General features: G+C 33.0%; 3 protein-coding genes across 3 annotated transcripts; 2 read left to right on the top strand and 1 right to left on the bottom strand.

Moving 5' to 3' along the window:
• Nucleotides 1–1,626: 1,626 nt before the first annotated feature.
• Nucleotides 1,627–4,452, top strand: LOC115718886 (ankyrin repeat-containing protein ITN1). Its single transcript, XM_030647694.2, has 4 exons — nucleotides 1,627–2,453; nucleotides 2,550–2,678; nucleotides 2,769–3,301; nucleotides 3,379–4,452. The coding sequence occupies exons 1-4, from the start codon at nucleotides 1,877–1,879 to the stop codon at nucleotides 4,093–4,095; spliced, it is 1,956 nt and encodes a 651-aa protein (XP_030503554.2). The 5' UTR covers nucleotides 1,627–1,876; the 3' UTR covers nucleotides 4,096–4,452.
• Nucleotides 4,453–8,065: 3,613 nt separating this feature from the next.
• LOC115719010 (uncharacterized) lies at nucleotides 8,066–8,947 on the top strand. The gene has a single exon (XM_030647863.2). The coding sequence runs from the start codon at nucleotides 8,187–8,189 to the stop codon at nucleotides 8,685–8,687; it is 501 nt and encodes a 166-aa protein (XP_030503723.1). The 5' UTR covers nucleotides 8,066–8,186; the 3' UTR covers nucleotides 8,688–8,947.
• Nucleotides 8,948–9,245: 298 nt separating this feature from the next.
• On the bottom strand, nucleotides 9,246–13,141 carry LOC115719009 (uncharacterized). Its single transcript, XM_030647861.2, has 2 exons — nucleotides 12,696–13,141; nucleotides 9,246–11,925 (listed from the first exon to the last, which is right to left on the bottom strand). The coding sequence occupies exon 2, from the start codon at nucleotides 11,810–11,812 to the stop codon at nucleotides 9,470–9,472; it is 2,343 nt and encodes a 780-aa protein (XP_030503721.2). The 5' UTR covers nucleotides 11,813–11,925; nucleotides 12,696–13,141; the 3' UTR covers nucleotides 9,246–9,469.
• Between the last annotated feature and the right edge of the window lie 6,653 nt (nucleotides 13,142–19,794).

Below are 19,794 nucleotides of genomic sequence, written 5' to 3'. Positions count from 1 at the left end.
CGCCGACAGCTACTCCAGCGATTTTTTCGGCACCGACAGCAAACTCCAGCAACTTTTTCAGCACGAGTGACAACTCCGACGATCATTGTAGTTTCATTTATTTTATTTTTTTAAAAATAAATATGAAATGAATTTTAGTATTTTTTATGGGAATTCAATCCCATATATATTAAGTTTTTATTTTAAATACTACATTTTTTCTTATTATATTTATCTGAATTATTTTTATTTTTCCCATATAAATACTCTTTAATTATTGAAAAGAAAAAGCATTTCATGGCAAACAATAATGAAACAAGCACAACAAACTAGGAAAGATACAAAATTTTCAACATAGCCTCCATTTTTTAATTTTTATATTAATTGTGATTTAAAAAATAATCTAAATTTAAGAAAAATAATATCCAAACCCCTCTTAATGAAGGACATAAGATGGAAGTTTATAACAAGTTTAAAAATAATGCAATGAGTACTAATTTCAAATAGATTTATGCGACCATTAAGTGCTTAAACATTTTTCTTGGTATATAATAATATTAATATGTAGTAATTAAATTATTTATTTTGTGTTTGATTATTGTTTATATTATAATGAATAAAGTGTAAATCAAGTGTATACAGCTTGATTCTAAGTTTAATCATTAGAAAGTGAGTTTAGAGAAAACAAACATTTATGAAGTCCACACTAAACAAAATAGAAATGGGGATGAGTTGAAGTTAAAACAATATATATGTCAACTTTAAAATTTTGGAAAGGGCAAATAAATCATTTTAGCTAAAATTTTATACACTACGCAATAAAATTTTCATTAAAAAAAGAAAGAATGAAGGGCATTTGCCCCCTTAAGCTATAGAGAGCTCTAAGTCTAAGCTATATATGGCTCTATGATGAGTTACAAGTCAACCATTTTTTTAATGGAATCAAGTCAACCATTTGAACCATGAAAAGTACTCTCTAAAATATTTATTATAAATAGCACTCTTTTAATTATTTTTTTCATTATTGTTTTCACACATGGCTTAGACTCTAAAATGGAGATTAGGCATGCATGTAAAGATCAGCTTGAAACGTCCACTCAAACCACTGAGACCAAATCATATTTTAAACCCAACAAGGCCAGAGTCAGGCAGTTCAGAATTACTAGGCCATAATCAGCCCAATGCTATCTAATTTGGTTTAATAAACTTGATTTTGTCAAAGACTCTTGATTATGACTTGTAACATGCTATGTGATTATATCAAAAACAATAATAAAAGTGCCATTTTTTTTTTCAAACCCTCTTCAATGTCATACCAAAGAATTAAGCTTCAACTAATAAAAATTAATGCAATTAATGCTGTGACAGCTTAAATCACTTTATCTTTACTAATATATATATATAAAAAATGACATATTTCTTTCTGATGTTACTGAGAGAAGAGTTCCATGAAAAATATGGGAGTAAAGCAAGGTCATGCATGCATATTAATCATTTGGTTTGAAAAAAATGGCTCATACCAGCACTAAGCTTGAGTTACAAGTTTATATTAAAAGAAAACTAAAATAAAATTTGCCTTGAGTTGACCTTCTCATTAAATTTAAAGGCAGCCAATTACATGTCCTTTCTATATTTTGTATATTTTTATTCAGCATCATTGTTTTATTAAATTAGTAAGGTGAAGCATTTTCTCTGAAATTTTCAGTGGAGTGTGGAATTAGAGAGGGAATGGAAGAAAGAGACACTTTAGCTTAAATTACATTTGGTCATATTGTGACACAAAAATATAATAAAAAAATTCAGCAAAGACACTCTCTTAGAGAATACAGGGTATATAAATATAAGATTGATTTAATGTATATGAAACTAATACAAGCTTAAGATCCAATAACAAAAAATGGATCCAGAGCTGTATAATGCTGCAATATTTGGAAGCAGTGAACTATGTGAGAAACTCACTGAAGATGGTTCAAATATATATCTTGGCCAAGTAACATCCCAAAACAACACCATTCTTCATGTTGCAGCAAAATCTGGCCAGAGAAAGCTTGCAGAAGATGTTCTGTACTCGAATTCTTCGCTTCTGTATGAAACAAATACAAAAGGCAACACTGCACTACACATTGCAGCAAGGCTTGGACATTTGGAGATGGTTCGGTTGATTGTAAACAAGTCAAAGGAGCAAGATCTTGAAGCTGACAGGAGCTTGCTAAGGATGTCAAATTTAAAGGGTGACACAGCTTTGCATGAAGCTGTTCGAAATGATCATTATGAGGTGGCGATTTTGATCATTGATGAAGACCGAGATTTGACATGTTTTGTCAACAATGTTGGGGAATCTCCTCTGTTCTTGGCTGTAGACAGAGGATTTTACAAGGTTGCTCTTCATATTCTTGAGACCGCCCCCAAGTGCTCGTATGTAGGAAGGAATGGCATGAATGCTTTGCATGCAGCCGTGATTCGAACACATAAAAGTTAGTATTGATCATATAGTTCCTTTGATTTTCTTGTTCTTTCTTATCATTGTTTAGCTATGACTTACAGCAAGCTATTGACTTGATTTCTTATAGGCAAGCAGTTTAAATCAACTGAGAAAAAGACTCCTTCATTATGGAAGAAAATCCCTTATATTGATAAATATATAAACCTTAGTCTCAAGTTTCCTCTTTCAAGATATGAACTAAATATCACAGGAGCAGGTAAAGTTTAAGTTCCATTAATATTAAATAACTCATCCTTGTGCATTTCTTTTGGCTAACTTTAAAAAATTATCTCCTCTTGAGATGCAGATTTTGTGGGAAATGTTCTGAAAAAATGTCCATCTTCAATGTTAGAAGCTGATGACTTTGGTTGGATACCTCTCCACTATGCAGCACACTTGGGAAATGTAGAAGTTGTTGAGCTATTTTTGGAGATAAACCATTCTTCCATTACATATGTAAATGACAACAATGGCATGTCTGCTCTTCATATTGCAGCTAAGGAAGGGCATGTCAATGTGATGAGATCAATAGTCACAAAATGCCCTGATACTTGTGAATCATTGGATGATAGAGATCGAACTGCTCTTCATGTTGCTGTGGAGAGTGGTAAGAAAAATGCAGTCAAATTCTTACTCCGGACACTTGCTTTCCAAGATCTTATAAATGAGCAAGATAAAGAAGGTAATACCCCTTTGCATCTAGCTGCTTTCCAAGGCCATTCCAAAATTTTGGAAATTCTGGCTAGGGACCCAAGAGTTGACAAAGGAGCTCAAAACAAGGCTGGAATGACCACTATTGACATCGTCCAATCAAGCAAGCAGCTTAGGGAGCTTGAAATCGTAAGCTAATTTTCATTTTCATAGAAGAGAAGAAAATGTTATTCTTTCTAATTACTAATAAGGTTTATTTGTGACAGCTTAAAACTCTGAGTATGGCAGCTTTGGAGATCACAGGAGCTCTGCCAAGTTTAGAACAAAAGGTTATCAGAGATGCTGCTGAAGCAAAGGCGTTTATTGACACGAACCAACTTGATGAATTTGAAGAACATGACAAAGGCAAGAGTAAACTGTTTGAAGCAAGTGAATTTTATGCTGCAGATAAGTACCAAGAAGACGGGCCAGAATCAAATTCTCAAGGATACAAGCCCTTGGACATAACAAACATGTCAAGCATTAATTTAATAGTATCCTCAATCATAGCAGCAGTCACATTTGCAGCAGCCTTTACAATGCCTGGTGGATACAATGAGCAAGGCATAGCTGTTTCGAGTGAGAAAAAGGCGTTCAAGATGTTTCTTCTGTTTGATTCTTTGGCTTTTGGTTGCTCGGCAGCCTCCATGTTTGTCCACTTTTTGGTTGCAGCCTGGCCTAAGCGGTTGGGATTCATATACCCAATATACTGTGTGACAATCTTGACTGAACTATCACTTGTGGGATTAGCACTGGCTTTTGTCCACGGTGCACTCGCAGTATTTCCTCAGAACTCAGGGCTTGCTGATATGGCTACAAACAGTGTTCTTCTCTCCTTTTCCATTCCCATTATATATTTTTTTCTCAAGATCACTTACAGCATCTATTCCTTGTTCAAGGCTCATGGTATTCCGGCGAAAAAGGCTTGGTGCAGAAGAGTGTAAAGACTCACATTTTTGGAGTCACTACCCTTTATAGATCTCTAATATCTTATGTTTAATCTCCACAAAAAGAAAATCACTGTCACTGGTGTTTGTTTGCAAACAATGATAACATTAAAAACTATGTTCTGTCCTGTCTTTGGAGGAAGAAATTGAGAACAGTTCGCCTCTCGAATGGATTTGGTCTAGAAAAGACTTGTGTGATTTTCTATCATTTGGTTGAATAAGTTAAGTATAGATGGCACATATAAACATACATTACATACTCTAGTGCATGTCATGAGTGTTATTATTAGATATATACACAATGTTTATTGTACAACAAAATGAATGAAAGAGTTTTTTTCAGTTCAAAAACTATATACTGAATGAATGTACTTCCCTGTTTGGCAAAGTTTTTTCTTATATACATTCTTAATAATGATAAGATGTTTCTTGACAAGCTACGAATTCTAGTTTCTATAAAAAAAAAAGTGATGAGTTTTTATTTTTTTTTTAAAACTAAAGACTCTCAAAAGTACCTTTTTAATTCTCTTAAGTTAAAAACAACTTATTTTAAGCTTTGCCAAACAGAGCCATCATCTGGTCAATTCCATAGAGTTGTAATTTACTCAACAATCAGCTTTAACTGTGTTATTGAGAAAAAACAGCTGAAGCATGAAGTTGCTGTGTGCTTGGTTGAGATGCAAAAATAATATAAACTCTAATAGTGGTTTTGCTGATAAAATTATTAAATAAAAAATAGTTTCTAAAACAAAATAAAACATATTTAAGATTGAAATAATTTTTTTATATGGTTCAAAAAAAAAGAAAGAAATAATTGTAATATAATTTTTATTAAATAGTTTTATTTTGAATAATTCATATAGTAGATAAGTAATACATAAAATAATTATAGATTCTTCTAGTTGGATTGTACCAACTTTAGACGCTAACTTTAGTTGCTTAAACCCTTAAAAATCTGTTTAATGTCTATTACCAAACAGCTTTATTAATTGGAAACCCTTTTGTAAAGCAGTTTTTTTTTTTTTTTTTGAAAGCTTTGCCAAACTGTAACTTTATCTAGGTACTATGATACTATCTTACTTACAATGGACCAATGGTGTACACTTCTATGTTTTGAAGAATCTTGAATGGAATATGTGTATATATATGTCTAGAAATTTCAAGAAGAGCACAAGTTACCAGTTACGTATAGTTGGTATTTCAATTGAGTTTTGGAGCATGACCAAATTGAAATGGCAATACAGTAACCAAAACTCGATGATAAAAATTAAAAGTCCTTTTTTTTTTTCAATTAGCAATAAATTCAATGATAAAAATAAAAAAGTTGTAGAATCATGACTTGTCTATGCCCAAAGTAACCAAATAGAAGACCATGCTTCTTCCTTATAGACTTTCCAGACACTTTTTCCCAAGTCTTCTCTGCCTGCCAAGACCACCTTCCATTTCTTTTGAAAACTCAGCTTTGAATTCTCATTTAGCACAAAACAGCTAACAAAAATGTAAATTTTCAATTGATTGAGCTGTGTTAGGTCCATTTTCTTGATAAGCTTTTAGTTGGTGTAGAAAATAGAGTAGGGAAAACGAGGGAATATGATACTTAAAACATCACATCACTTTAGAAAAAATGGCCAACTTTTTCATTTTATAGGAATCTAAGCCAAACTTTCCTCATTGGTAACTAGTTTTAAAACAAGGATCAAAGGAAGATTCTCCATAACATAATTATAAATATATTTTTTTATGTTCTTTACAGTGCTTTCATGCAAATTATAAAATGAGCTCCATGGCTCTCACAAAATGGCATTCACAAACTCATATTTTCACCAGCTCACAAAACAAACATACTCACCTCTATAGTCTATTGTGCTTATACATTTCAATATGGAAAATAATGGCTCTAACACCACGAGTGTTTGTGAGAAAATCTTCTGTTGTTTTTCAGGTTCTAGAGAAAACGATCACTCACCACATGTGCCTGAATCGGAACCAATTGGTTTTTCGGAGCAGAAGAACAAGGCTGAGCTAGAATCTCGAGCAAAAGCATCCAATGGGGAGATGCTACATTATGCTGCTTCTGCTGTTGAACATGATGCTCATCACAGACAAGGTAACAGATCAGGTTCTGATGTCAACAAGGCCTTTTCTGATTACATAAACCATGCCAAGATTAAGATCAGAGCTATGTCAAGTAGTGGTGGTGGTGGTGGTGATGGTGACATGGAGATTATGTCCAAAGAAAATGAATTTTATGGTGCAGAGAAGAAAACTGATGCTAATGACATGTTCGCGGATTATATCAATCGTTCTAAGCTCAAGATCAGGAAGACATCAAGTATAGGCAGCAGAAAAATGATCTCTTTTAGAAAATGAGAGTAATTTAATCAAGATATTGTTATATGGTGGTGGTCATGATCTTAATGGTTTTATATTTTTAAATAATGGTGGTGTAAAGCCTGTTCTTTCTTTAGAATTTGTTTCCTCCTACATTTAAGTCCTCATTATTATTTATTCAGTAATGTGATTCTATGTAATAATATCTTCAACTGAAGTGTAATTCAAATATGTTATAATATATTGTTGTTTTAATTATATGCTTGTTAGTGAAGATTTCCACCAATAAAGTGTTGATCCTTTTGCCTCATTTTCAATGATTAGACAAGTAAGACACCTTCTTTCACTAATAGTCGTGATGAATATGACTATTGGAAAAGTGAAAGATATTGAAAAAGAAGCTTTTTTATTTCTTAAGGAAAGATATTTTGGAAATTCTTATTTTTTTCATCAAGATTCTCTTTGGAACTATAGACAATAATTAGTTTAAGAACCACATATTTTAGTGGCAAAGTTTGCAAGAAAGACAAATTAAACACATTAAGATATAGCTAATTATCTTAGTTGGCTTGAAATTATTTTAGGGCTCGTTTGGTACGCCGTATAAACATCGTATTGTATTAAATAATAAATAATACTATGTTTGGATAAAATAATGTATTGTATTAATTATTACGACCAAAATTTTTAATACAATGTATGTTGTATTATTTAATACATAACAAATGGTCCGTATTAGCTTATATTATAATATTTACAAAGGATTCCGGGTCAACACCAATCTCCGACCCAAACCTGGACCCGGGACCCAGACTTAGAGCTCGAGACACGGGACCCGAACCCAGACTCAGGACCCAGATTTGGACCTGGATCCAAACCCGGGGCCCGAACCCATACCCGAACTCAAACCCCGACCTGGGACCCGAACCCCGACTCAAACCCGAACCCGGACTCCAACTCGGGACCCCAACCCGAACCCAGACCCGAACCCAGAGCCCGAATCCGGACCTAGGACTCGGGGCCCGACGTAGTTGGTGTTGGGGTCAAGTGTATTGAAAATATATTATAACTTTACACGATTAATTAATACAAGTCAATACCAAATATTGTATTGTATTAAATAATACTAATGCAATACAATACAATACGATACAACACAATACAATACGATACAATATGGCGTACTAAATGAGCTCTTAAGGTTCTATTAAAAGAGAAGTGGGATTTTCCAGCAATAAAACTAGACCTTGAAATTTTAAAAAGAAAAAAAAATGATTAGTGGAATTTTGCTTGCTCATGAAGGTGCCACCAAAATATAGGATATTCTTAAACACATTATCATACAGTCGTTCATTTGTCAAAAAGTACCATTTTCTTAGATGCTATTCTGATAAACTGGCTCAGCTTGTTATTTCCTTTTCTGCCTAAGTGAAATTTTCCCTGTTAAATCACTCATGTAACCAATTTTAAAATCCTTGTTGGATTATGCTTAGGTTAGGTATACATGTAATATTCTATTTTCTCAGAAAATAGAGGCAAGAAAAGTATAAGAATAGGCAAAGGGAATATGATACTTATTACAGCTCAGGTAAGCATCTTAGCCAAACTCTTTTATATATTTATCACTAGCTGATATTTCCTTCCTCCCATTTACAGCAAACAGATAAACATCAACTCCTTATCTTTGTTTCATTTTGAGACAGAAAGAGAAATTTTTTGTTAAGTTTCTCACATTTTCTTTTCCTTTCAGTGTGTCAATGGAAAAAGGTCATAATCTCTCAAACTCCCCAAGTTCTTGTGAAAAAGTCTTTAGCTGTATCGTTTGTTGTAAGTGTCAAACAAATAATGATACAGACCACATGCCAACTCATCATAATCATGCTGGGAATGCTAGTGATATGGGCCATGAAAGCCAAAAAGCTGAAGCTGCAAAGAACAGGTCTGAGAAACCATCAAAAACTGCTCATTTTGCTGTGAACAGAACTGAGCCAGATGTTAAACATGAAGGGAAGAGATCTTCTGGTCTGAGAAAGAATGATACCTTTTCGAACTATATTCATCGTGCAAAGATGAAGTTCAGAGCAGGGTCGAACCTTGGGAATGAAAAGAAAGCCTCTGAAGCCTCCGGTGAATATCATATCCATGGCGATCATGCTAAGAAAGACAACAGTGCTAAAGATGGATTTTCTGAGTATATTAATCGTGTCAAATTAAAGATCAGGAAGACCACAACAAGTGTTCGAAGCAGGAAGAGTTAAACTGCCTCAAATATAAAATTGCTGTGAAAAAAGTCTCTACTATTATGAAAGAGGTACTATTGAGGAATAACAAAGGTGGTGGTTCTCATACTGGATGCATAAGCTATTAACTTATGCTATATATATATATATAAATATACATAGACTATTAAATGTTCATTTGTGTTTTGTGTGTATTCTATTCTATATGGTATTTTAGTATATGATCTCACATGCAAAGTAGTCAAAACAAGAGCTTATGGAAAAACAATTTGATTCAAGTTGTGTTTGTATTGTACTAAACTATCTTTTTATGTATGGACTTTAGTGCCCATAGGTGATCACACCTGAGCTTGAATAGAAATAATAACAAACTAGCAAATTTTTGAATAATATAAAAATATATTGGTCTTGTTGCGAAATAGACTCGTCCACTTGGTTAAAACCACCAAGTATTATGAGTGAACTATGTTCAATTGCAAATTCTCAAGCTAAAAAAGGGACAAGGAAAAAAGACCATAAGTAGCTGTACTATGTATAAGTTAATAAACAGAAACATGGGAAGGCACTTCCTAGAAGTTGGATACTAAAATCTTGTTTTCCTTCTTAAGATTGACTTATTGGCATGAACATTCACATATGATAGCATATAATGATCACACTTGACATAATTGTCTAACAAATATAATATTAACTTAACATTCTGACTAAGAAAAAGTAAATAAATAATCACAAAGCAAGATTCTTCACAGAAGAGATTTAGACTAATCAAAAGCAGAAACCTAATTGTGGCAAGAGTCAATTTATATGGGAGCCGCACATGTTGTTCTGAAGTGTCCTGTCTGATTGCAGCGACTGCAATGCACTACTCGCTTCACGCGGCCACGGTCTTCTGCTCGTACTCGTTTCTTTCTTGGCCGTCCAGGCGGCCTAAGTGACTTGGGTGGGTTAATCAAAACCTCAATAGCTTTGTTAGAATTGGGGTCTCCATCAGTCAACTCCTTCCAGAGGGATTTATCTGGAATGGGATGTATTGTCTGTGAATACGTCTTTCGATAAGTTGCCACTGTAAAACAGCTCTCTGTGAATCGGTGAACATTTTGCCTACAGGACAGAAGTGCTGCCACTGCATGTGCACAAGGCAAACCATACAGCTGCCAGCCCCGGCAAAGACAGCATCGATTCCTAATGTCAACAATATTTGTTCCTTCATGAGATATGACTTCAAATTCAGCTTCATTAGCACGAAGCACCTGATATGTACGTGCACGCTCAAGTGCCTCTGCAACACGCCTCTCTGCAGATGGTACAAGTATTGATGTCCACTGCATACTAGTCTCTCGCCGTTCATTAAACCAAGTCATTAGTTGTCTTCTAATGCATTCCATCATCTGGATTATAGGAAGCCCAGATGCCTCCAAAATCCAGGTATTCAAAGACTCGACTATATTAGCTGTCAAATGCCCGAATCGAGTCCCCTCAAAATAAGCTGTAGCCCATAAGCGAGGTGGAATTCGTCTAATCCAATATGCAGCATCTTGTGATATTTCTTCAATCTCTAAAATTTTTGCTTCAAATTCAATGACTGTGAGGGCGTGAGCAGCTTCCCATAAAAGGTTAACAAGAATTGTATTGTTAAACTCCTTGCGAAAGCTGTCACTCAAGTGGCGCATGCAAAATCCATGGAATGCAGTAGGAAAATTTGCTTCCACACCATCTACAATGCACTTCATCCTGTCTGACAGGATTGTAAGCCTAGGCATGTTTTCCGTATTGATCTCAAGCAAATTCCGAAGTTCAGACAGAAACCACATCCAATTTTCATCATTTTCCTCATCAACAACACCGAATGCTAGAGGGAACAGCGAGCCATCACCATCAAAACCAGTAGCAAGAAGCAACGTACCCAGATATTTACTTTTCAAATATGTCCTATCAAGCCCTAGGAGTGGTCGGCAAGCATTTAGAAAACCATAAATTGATGCCTGAAATGATATGAATAGACGCTGGAAGCAGCTATCAACTGGATTCCCGTAAACAGATGCAATACTCCCTGGGTTTGTCCTTTTGACCTGTTCACAATATTGAGGAAGCAACCGGTACCCTTCTTCGAAAGATCCACGCATAGCTGCCATTATTCGTTCCTTGCCTCGCCAGGCTTGCTTATAGGACAAGGTAATACCATGGACCCGATGAATCTCCTCTAGTATCTCCTTTGGCTTGTAATTAGGATTCTCCTTGAGTCGTTGCTCCACAGAGTTTGCAACCCACTGAACAGAGGCTTGCTGATGCCCAAGATGAGCAATGCCACCACATGAATGAGACTCATGGATGGTTCTGATAGTGAATGTTGGAACTCCTGGGAGCTTTGCAGCGTGAATGCGCCAGGGACACCCCTCACTGGCACACTTGGCAGTAAATCGTGTCTTGTCAGATTTTATTGTCTGCATCTCAAAGTGCAAAGCAATTGCTGTGTCTCTCAAAGCCCTGCGACAGCTCTTGACATCTGGGAATTCTTGTCCAACTGATAGCTCATAAGTAGGATTTGCAACAATCATACGGGCCTGAATCACAGGAGTTGTAGGAACTAGCTGGGAGTCCTCCATTGACATATCATGAGGCTCAATAGCCATTTCTTGACTCTGATCCACAGCTAATTCTAGGTTGTCATTAAGTTCTTGGTTTTCTGACACAGCCAACTCATTGTTATCTGATAAAGACAATTCATGATTCTGAGCAGAAAGGGCCAACTCATGATTCTGAGCAGAAAGGGCTAGCTCATGATTCTGAGCAGAAAGGGCCAACTCGTGATTCTGGGCGGTAAGAGCTAAATCATGGTCTTCATGTTCAGGTTTTCGATCCATACCTAACTCGTTTTCATGCCCATAGTTGTGACCATCATTCTCATCTTGGTCATGATTCTGTACTATGTCTTCCAACTCATGGTCATGGTCATGGGCATGCCCTAAACCCAGCTCGTGATCATGAGGCTGATTTAAACCCAAATGATGATCATGTGCTTGTCCAACTTCCAAACCATGATTCTGGCCAAGATCAAGGTTGTGATTATGGCCCAACACCATCTGCTGATTCTGCCCAAGGGCTAAATTATGATTTTGACCAAGTATCAACTCATGGTTAGCCATTCCCAAAATCCAGTGTCAATATACCAAAGTGATACAAATTGAAAACAGCACCACAGTCTTCCGAGAAGTCCACTGGTATAAAATTAGGCTTTGCCGGCAATATTACAGCATGCCTGCCAACCAAAAGTAACACTATTCAAAATTTCAATTATGCAACATAAAGAGAAACATGCACGTACCTAGAAATAACATAATAAGATTCGGCTGACCACATTATCAAAAAGGAAACAAAAAAAGGACACATGCAGCTAAGAAGACCATGTAAAAATCATTTTCTCAATGTACCCCATAGCAAAAAAAGCATAAACGGGAGGACCTAAATCATCAAAATGGAAATAAATCATGAATAGAACTCTTCTCCTTTTGCGGAAGGAAACTTGTCAGACTAAAAACACCACCTCTTGGCAACAGGCTCCAACAACACAGCAAAGGTAAAAGATCGAATGCAACAACACAGCAAGAAATAAGAGAATATATCCCTGTCCGCACATTGAGAAGCACATGTATACGCATATTTATAGATATATGCATAGTTAAATAATCCGAAAACACTTCTTCCACGATAGTTAAATTAAGCAACCAAACAGAGATTTCAATAAAAACAAACCAAACCCACTTACCGACTACAGGTAATTCTCAATCGAGTTTATAAAGTATATACATTCAAGGGGTATATAAAGAAAAAAACTTTGGGAAGTGGAAACATCTCAAAACCAAATTCCAAGAAAATACGTTTCACAGAAAATTCAAGCATGCCCACAAAATAAAACAACAATCAACAACCAGTAATCAAAATATAGCAGAAATAACATAACCCCATCTCAGAACAAGCGCAGAAAAATATAAATCAACAGTAAAGTAGATGAATGACAAGAAAACCTACCTTGTGAGAACACGAGTGAGCCACAGAGAACCACGCTAAAAGGGATCAAAAAACATATGGAGAGAGAGAGTGGTGTGGGGCAGTGGGTGAAGGTGGAAAAGAAAAGGCTGGGTCGGAAAGAAAGAGGAGGAGGAGAAGGATCAAGGGCATTAGGTAGGTGGTGGAAGGGAATTGAGGTTAAGGAGATGAAACGAAAGAGAAGGAAGGACCAACTATAATTTGAAATAGAAAAGAATGGCGGGTAAGTTTGAGAGTGGAGAAAATCGGAAAAAGAAAGGGAAGGGTATGGATGAGAAGAGAAGAGAGTGGTGGAAGATTGGGAATTTCAGGGGCAGAAGAGGCAGAGTTGTGAGGGTTGAGAAAGGAAATACAGGTTTTGGGGCTTTCACAGGAAAAAGGGTATTTAGGTCAAACAAATCCCGATTCTCTTCCTACAATTACTGTTTTGCCCAAATCCTATTCTTTCCTCCTTTTCTTTTTATTATTTAAATAATTCTTTTGTTTTTTTAATATAAAATGTGAAAATATCTTCAAAATTATGTTCACTAAAACTATAATTATTTGTAATTTTTTGAAGTAACCCGTTTCATAAATATAAAAAATAAAAATTTAAAAATAAAAAAAAGGTAACTTTAAAATTTATTTAAACTTTTTTACTTTTTTTATTAATATTAAGTAGATATTCACTCTGGCACATTTATTTTAATTTTTTTAAATAAAAATAAAAAAATTTATTAATTAATAAATAATAACTCAAAAAATATTTTCTAAATATAAAAAAAAAATCATAATGATTAGGGGAATTACCCATATACTATTTTTTTTTAACTTTTTTTCAAATTTATAATTTGGGTTTCTAAAGTAGTTCCAAGCGTTAGTTGCAATAGGAATTTTTATACGATTTTTTATTGCAATTTAGGTTGCAGCGCTAGTTGCAATAGGAGTTTATATGTAGAATTCTGTAAAAATGCAAATAAAAAACTATTTTGACGTGTGAAAATGAAAAAATCCTTAATATTATTTAATTGCATATTATTATTAATTTTATTTATTAAAAAATAAAATAAAATCAATTAATCTTTTTTAAGTCTATTCATCATAATATTAATTTTAATGTTCTTCATTATATTTTCTTTATTATTTTTTTTTATTATATAAAAGTGTACTATAAATTAAGTAAAGTAAATAGGTAATAAAAAGAAATTTTTACATGAAAAATCTATTTTGCACAATTTATTACCTAAATACCTCTACACGCTTATGTCTACATTTTTACTTACAAAGTTGGTTTTATTACACAAATACCACTTAGTCATCATTCTATCCATCATCAATCAAATCCTACTCTCTTCCCTCTCTTTTTTCATTTTCTATCAATCAATCCATCATTTCACTCTCTTTTTTTCTTCTTTTCTTTTTATTTTTAATTTTATTTCGCTTTTTAATTTTTTTATTTTTAATTTTATTTCAGTTTTTAATTTTTTATTTTTAATTTTATTTTCAGTTTTTAATTTTTAATTTTTTTTCCATAACAATTCTTTCTTTTCTTTTTATTTTTAATTTTTAATTGTAAAGCTAGTTTCTTATATATTGTTGCTTAGGTCTGTGATTGACTTTTATCAATCAATCCATCATTTCACTCTCTTTTTCTTCTTTTCTTTTTTATTTTTAATTTTATTTCAGCTTTTAATTTTTAATTTTTATTTTATTTCAGTTTTTAATTTTTTATTTATAATTGGTTATATAAATTTATATATCTATGTATTGGTCTGACAATTATTTGCAATGCTCGTCTAAGATATTGTTCTCTACAATTACCCCCCAAATTTTATCGGCCTCTCGTTTATTTATGAACTTCGTCACAAAGAATTACATTATCGCTTAAAAAAATCTTCAACACTATATATAAGTGGTGTTAGAGTATTTCACCAAAGTTAACCATTCAAGCTTCATTCCTTAAATGAGGCAATTGGGTGAAATGAGCCAATACTCGATTGAAAACAATTACATTATTACTTAAGAAAAATTGTTCCCATATGCAGATTTCATTGTCAACGTTTCGGAAAAAAGCTAATGTTGGTGCCGATGTTCGAACCGAGGGTTTGTTTTCGTTTCTTTTGGTTTTCTCCCATATTTGAAATTTTACACCTTCTGTATGTATTTTTTTAATATGTTTTTTATCTAGTTGTTTCCTGTCCATTTTTATATCATCAATGGGTAACAATGAGATTTATCATGGATGTTGATGTTCAAAGAATTTTTCCTGTATTTTAGTTTGTATACAGTTGTTTTGTAGTTTTATTATAGTTTTGCTACTTGCATATGTTATTTCACTATAAAATTAATATGCAACTATTTGCACAAAACTTACTATGTATAACTACTATTTCTTAGTCCCCATCAAATTAAATTCTTGCATAATATATAAACTATCATAAAACGATAATGCAACTATAAGGCAACTATTTGCACTTGCATACAGTTGTTTTGTAGTTTTATTATAGTTTTGCTACTTGCATATGTTATTTCACTATAAAATTAATATGCAACTATTTGCACAAAACTTACTATGTATAACTACTATTTCTTAGTCCCCATCAAATTAAATTCTTGCATAATATATAAACTATCATAAAACGATAATGCAACTATAAGGCAACCAAAACAAAAAATAAATCAAAATGTAACTGTATATAACGTAGATGTATTATTCATGAGGTTTTTTTAAAAATTTTCACATCATACATTGTTTTGAATTTGGTGGGAGGTCCAGATCTGTTTGTTACAAATCTACATTTCATGAATCTGGATTTTGATATTAGGGGGAGTTGTTTTGATCGAATAAAACAGAAAACAAATGTGTAATTTCGCTTTCACGCTTTTTCGATTTTTTTTTCGTCATTTTCAGTTTAGATCATTGCAGTATTTTTTTCCGCGCTTGATTTCGCTTAATTAATAGTTGTATTTTTCTCGTTTTGGTTTCATTTTGGTTGTTTTGCAGTTTTGAAACGAGCGCGTATTTTCATCTTCATAGTTCGCTCTGTACAGCTGAAGGCTTAGTGCATGTGGTATTTTTGTAAATATTTGTATGTGAACTGTATAAATGTTTAATGGGCCTGCCCAAAGTATTTTTGTAATTTTTTTTCCTTTTTTGTATTTTTTTGTTTTTTTCCCTAATAAAAATAAATTAAAAATTAATAAATAAATAGGTCTTAGAAAAAAAGAAAGAAATGTATTATCTTTATATCTCTGATAGTTTAATTTTTTTTTTTATGTATTTTTAGAGTCTATTTTAGTATATGTTTTAGTAATTTATTTTTTTTTAAGTTTACATTTGTTTTCTTTTTATTTATGGTTTTAATGGTCAAATATACCATATTTGTTAAAATAAAAGAATGTATGCTAAATAAGATAAATTTTACGATTTAGCGTGCATTTTGGGGTTGTAAATACAATTGGTGAAAATTTCTAAGTTTTAAATGCTTAACACGCCCTGTTAGTGATTGAAAATAAAGCCTGAAGCTTCAAGCTAATTTTCGAGACTATGATCCATTCACTTCTAGGAAAAATATTCTGAATGAAAGTTCTAGATCTTTCTTTTAGCTTTTCAAAATATGTTAAATCGTCCAATTCCATTTACTTGATTCATATACTAGAACTTTTATTCAAAACATCTTTCCTGGAAGTGATTAGATCATAGTCAAAAATTGGTTTGAAGCTTTAGATTTTATTTTTGATCACAAAGGAAGCGTGTTGAGCATCCAAAACTTAGAATTTTTTCACCCATTGTATCTTACAACTCTAAAATTCATGCTAGATCCATAAAATTCATCTTATTTAGCATATATTCTCTTATTTTAACCAATATAGTATATTTGACCATTACAACTTAAAACAAAAAGAAAACCTGAACAAAAACAGATAAAACCTACTAAAGCACATACTAAAATAGACTCTAAAAATACATAAAAATAAACCTAACAATCTCGACCATTAATTCAAAGTTGTTAATCGTTGTATTTTATCTGTTGTTATCACCACATTTCACTTATAATTGCTACTATTGTCCTCCTCCCCAAGAAGAATAAATATGGATCAATTTTGAGAATTTGAATGTGGTTAAAAGAGATTAAGAAAAGTATTTTGTATACCATACAACAATAACTAATATAAAAGAAATAAATTATGTAATGAAAAACTGTCAAAAATTTATTTTTATAATAGTAAAGAAAAATACGGCTGTAAAGATCTACAGTAACAGAATAAAAACGTGTTACTACAAACATAGATTTGCAGTAACAAAACATAAATAACAGTGCAAAAAATAAAAAATTGACACAAGTGAACTATGTGGTATCAATGTACTTTCAAACACTCCTAGTCCACGGGGTCATGCTCAGAGAATGAAATCAATTAGTAATGTTTCAAATATTTGCAAATACAATTGACTTAAACAAGTTTAGACTCCCTTTAGAGCTTTGCTGCAATTCTTTGTAATTTACTTTGCCAATCTGATTTCTGAACACCACCAAATAGTGAAATTCCTTCATCTTTTGATGTGTGAGTGCTTACTTCTTCCCGAAGTAAGGCTTTGATAAGTCTTTTCCCGAAGACCATTCTCTTGTTTAATTGAGTTCTTCAACATATTTTAAGAACAGTATAAGAACAATAAACAAAGACTAAAATCTTGTTAAACACTCTAGGTTTTTACAAAAGAACCTCTCTCCTCACAAAGATGGAAATAGTAAAAATGAAACTAGAAGAGGTAAAAAAAATATTTGGTTGCTCTCTAGGTCCCCATTTATAGATAATAGAAACCCTAGAGATAGTGTTAGGCTAATTTTAGTCTAAGTTTCAGGTCGTATTTTCGGGTAGTTTTCACTCTTTGTTTCTAGTTTTAGGACTATTTTACGCTTGATTCTTTTGTTTCAAGTCCTTGGATGTTTAAAGAAGTATTTGCAAGAGTTGAGGACAAGTGGTGAAAGAATTGAGAAGAAAAATAAACAAGTCACTTTGTTGCCTAGTCCCGTCGCGACGGGGAAAAAGCTTCGCCGCAACGGGGATTGGCAGAGAGTTATGGAAATTGTGGACAACAACCTTCACCGCGACAGGCAATTCCTTCGCCACGGCGAAGCATCAATGACGGGATTTTCGGACAGTTTCGTAATTTCACAAATTTTAAAGATTAAACCTGGTTTAAAGAGAGGGGAGTTCGTAAAAAATTCATATTCATTCAGATTTGGAGCCTTAGAAACAAAGGAGGAGACTTGAAGAGCGGCTTGTGGCGACCCGGATCAATTGCTTCAACTAGTTTTTTTCTCTTCTCTTTAATTTTTCTATGCTATTTTCTATTTCAATTTTAATTATGGATTTGATTATGGATGTTATGAACTAAACTCCTATTTAGGGAGATGATGATTGTTGATTGACTTTATCTTTAGTTAATGATAATTGCTATTTCTCCTTTCTTGAATGTGAAATTTATCCATATTTGTATTTATTTACATGTTTAAGATTGATCACCTTTTACATGCTATATGATCTCAATTGAAAATCTGAAAAGTGAGAATTGAGAATGCTAAAATTGGATAAACTAGGTTTTGATGTGAAACGAAAGTATTTACATAGCCTTTGTGACAATTAGATTATTGCGTAATGCTGATTACATGTTAGTCTAGTTCAAAGATGAGTAGATAACATGTAATTTATGTTGGGTTTTATGCCCTAAATAAAACTCATTTCAATATAATCAGATTTACTTATTAATATAGATCAGAAATAACATTTAATGTTGCATGGTTCACATGATTTATTTCATGATTATGTGTACATAATGTATGAATTCATCTGAAACCCTTTTCACATACTTGATCCTGTTTATTGCGTTGTCAACACATTGGAAAGTAAACATGACTATGTGAATAAAGTTTCCTAGATTTATCAGACACAGGGTTTTACTGATATGATAATCTACAATAGAGTTTACTTGCATTTGGAGAAATGCTATGTTCTTTCCAGAGCATTGGTTAAAGTAAAGCTCAGGTTGGATACATGGAGTATGCATCGGAAGGGACCGATATTGAACTTTGACTTAGATTTATTAAACTTACCGTAATATCTATTCAAGTCAATATCGCCTAGTTGATCCTAGATCAAATGATCTTAATCCTGTTATGATTAGGCTCAATCTCAAGAGGCTATTCGTGTTCTTTGATTTGTTAGTTAAGCCTACTTTTGGGTCAGGGTGATACGTACATTTTGGAAACACGGTAGTGCAATTGAGTGGGAGCGCTAACATAAACATGGAATCTATAGCTTCTATCTGGCGAATAGTAAGTAAAGGATGATCTCCTTCGAGCTTGACCAAACAAAAATAAATGGTGGAGTACTCATTTCACATAAGCTGAAATATCATTTATACGGGGTTAAGTGTTTTAAGGATAAAATACATTGTAGGGTGTAACGGTAATCTAATCCCTTTACAGTGTAGATCATTCATATAGAGGATCATTGATCAAATTAGGATTATAACAATGGATAACTAATGATGTGTCTATATGGTGGAACATATAGAGCATTCTATATACTGAGAGTGCAATTCTAAGTTCTATGCGTGGATTCAACGAAGAATTAATAAGTCAGTGAATTTAGGTTATAAATTCTTGATCTGCTTATTGGAAGCTCGGTTATATAGACCCATGGTCCCCCCACTAGTTGAGATAATATTGCTTGTAAGACTCATATAATTGGTTTTGATTAATCAATTATAATTCTCAAATTAGACTATGTCTATTTGTGAATTTTTCACTAAGTAAGGGCGAAATTGTAAAGAAAGAGTTTTAGGGGCATATTTGTTAATTATGATACTTTGTATGGTTCAATTAATAAATATGATAAATGACAATATTATTTAATAATTATTTATAGTTATTAAATAGTTAGAATTGGCATTTAAATGGTTGAATTTAAAAATTGGCATTTTTGAGAAAATTAGATGCAGAATTGATAAAACTGCAAAATTGCAAAAAGTGAGGCCCAAATCCACATTGTTGGGGCCGGCCACTTTTATAGCATTTATCATCTGATATTTTCATTATTT

The sequence above is a fragment of the Cannabis sativa genome, chromosome 2, assembly GCF_029168945.1.
Source record: "Cannabis sativa cultivar Pink pepper isolate KNU-18-1 chromosome 2, ASM2916894v1, whole genome shotgun sequence".
Lineage (NCBI taxonomy): Eukaryota > Viridiplantae > Streptophyta > Magnoliopsida > Rosales > Cannabaceae > Cannabis > Cannabis sativa.
Note: the sequence above shows the minus strand (reverse complement) of the source record. Positions and strands in the feature narration are given on the sequence as shown.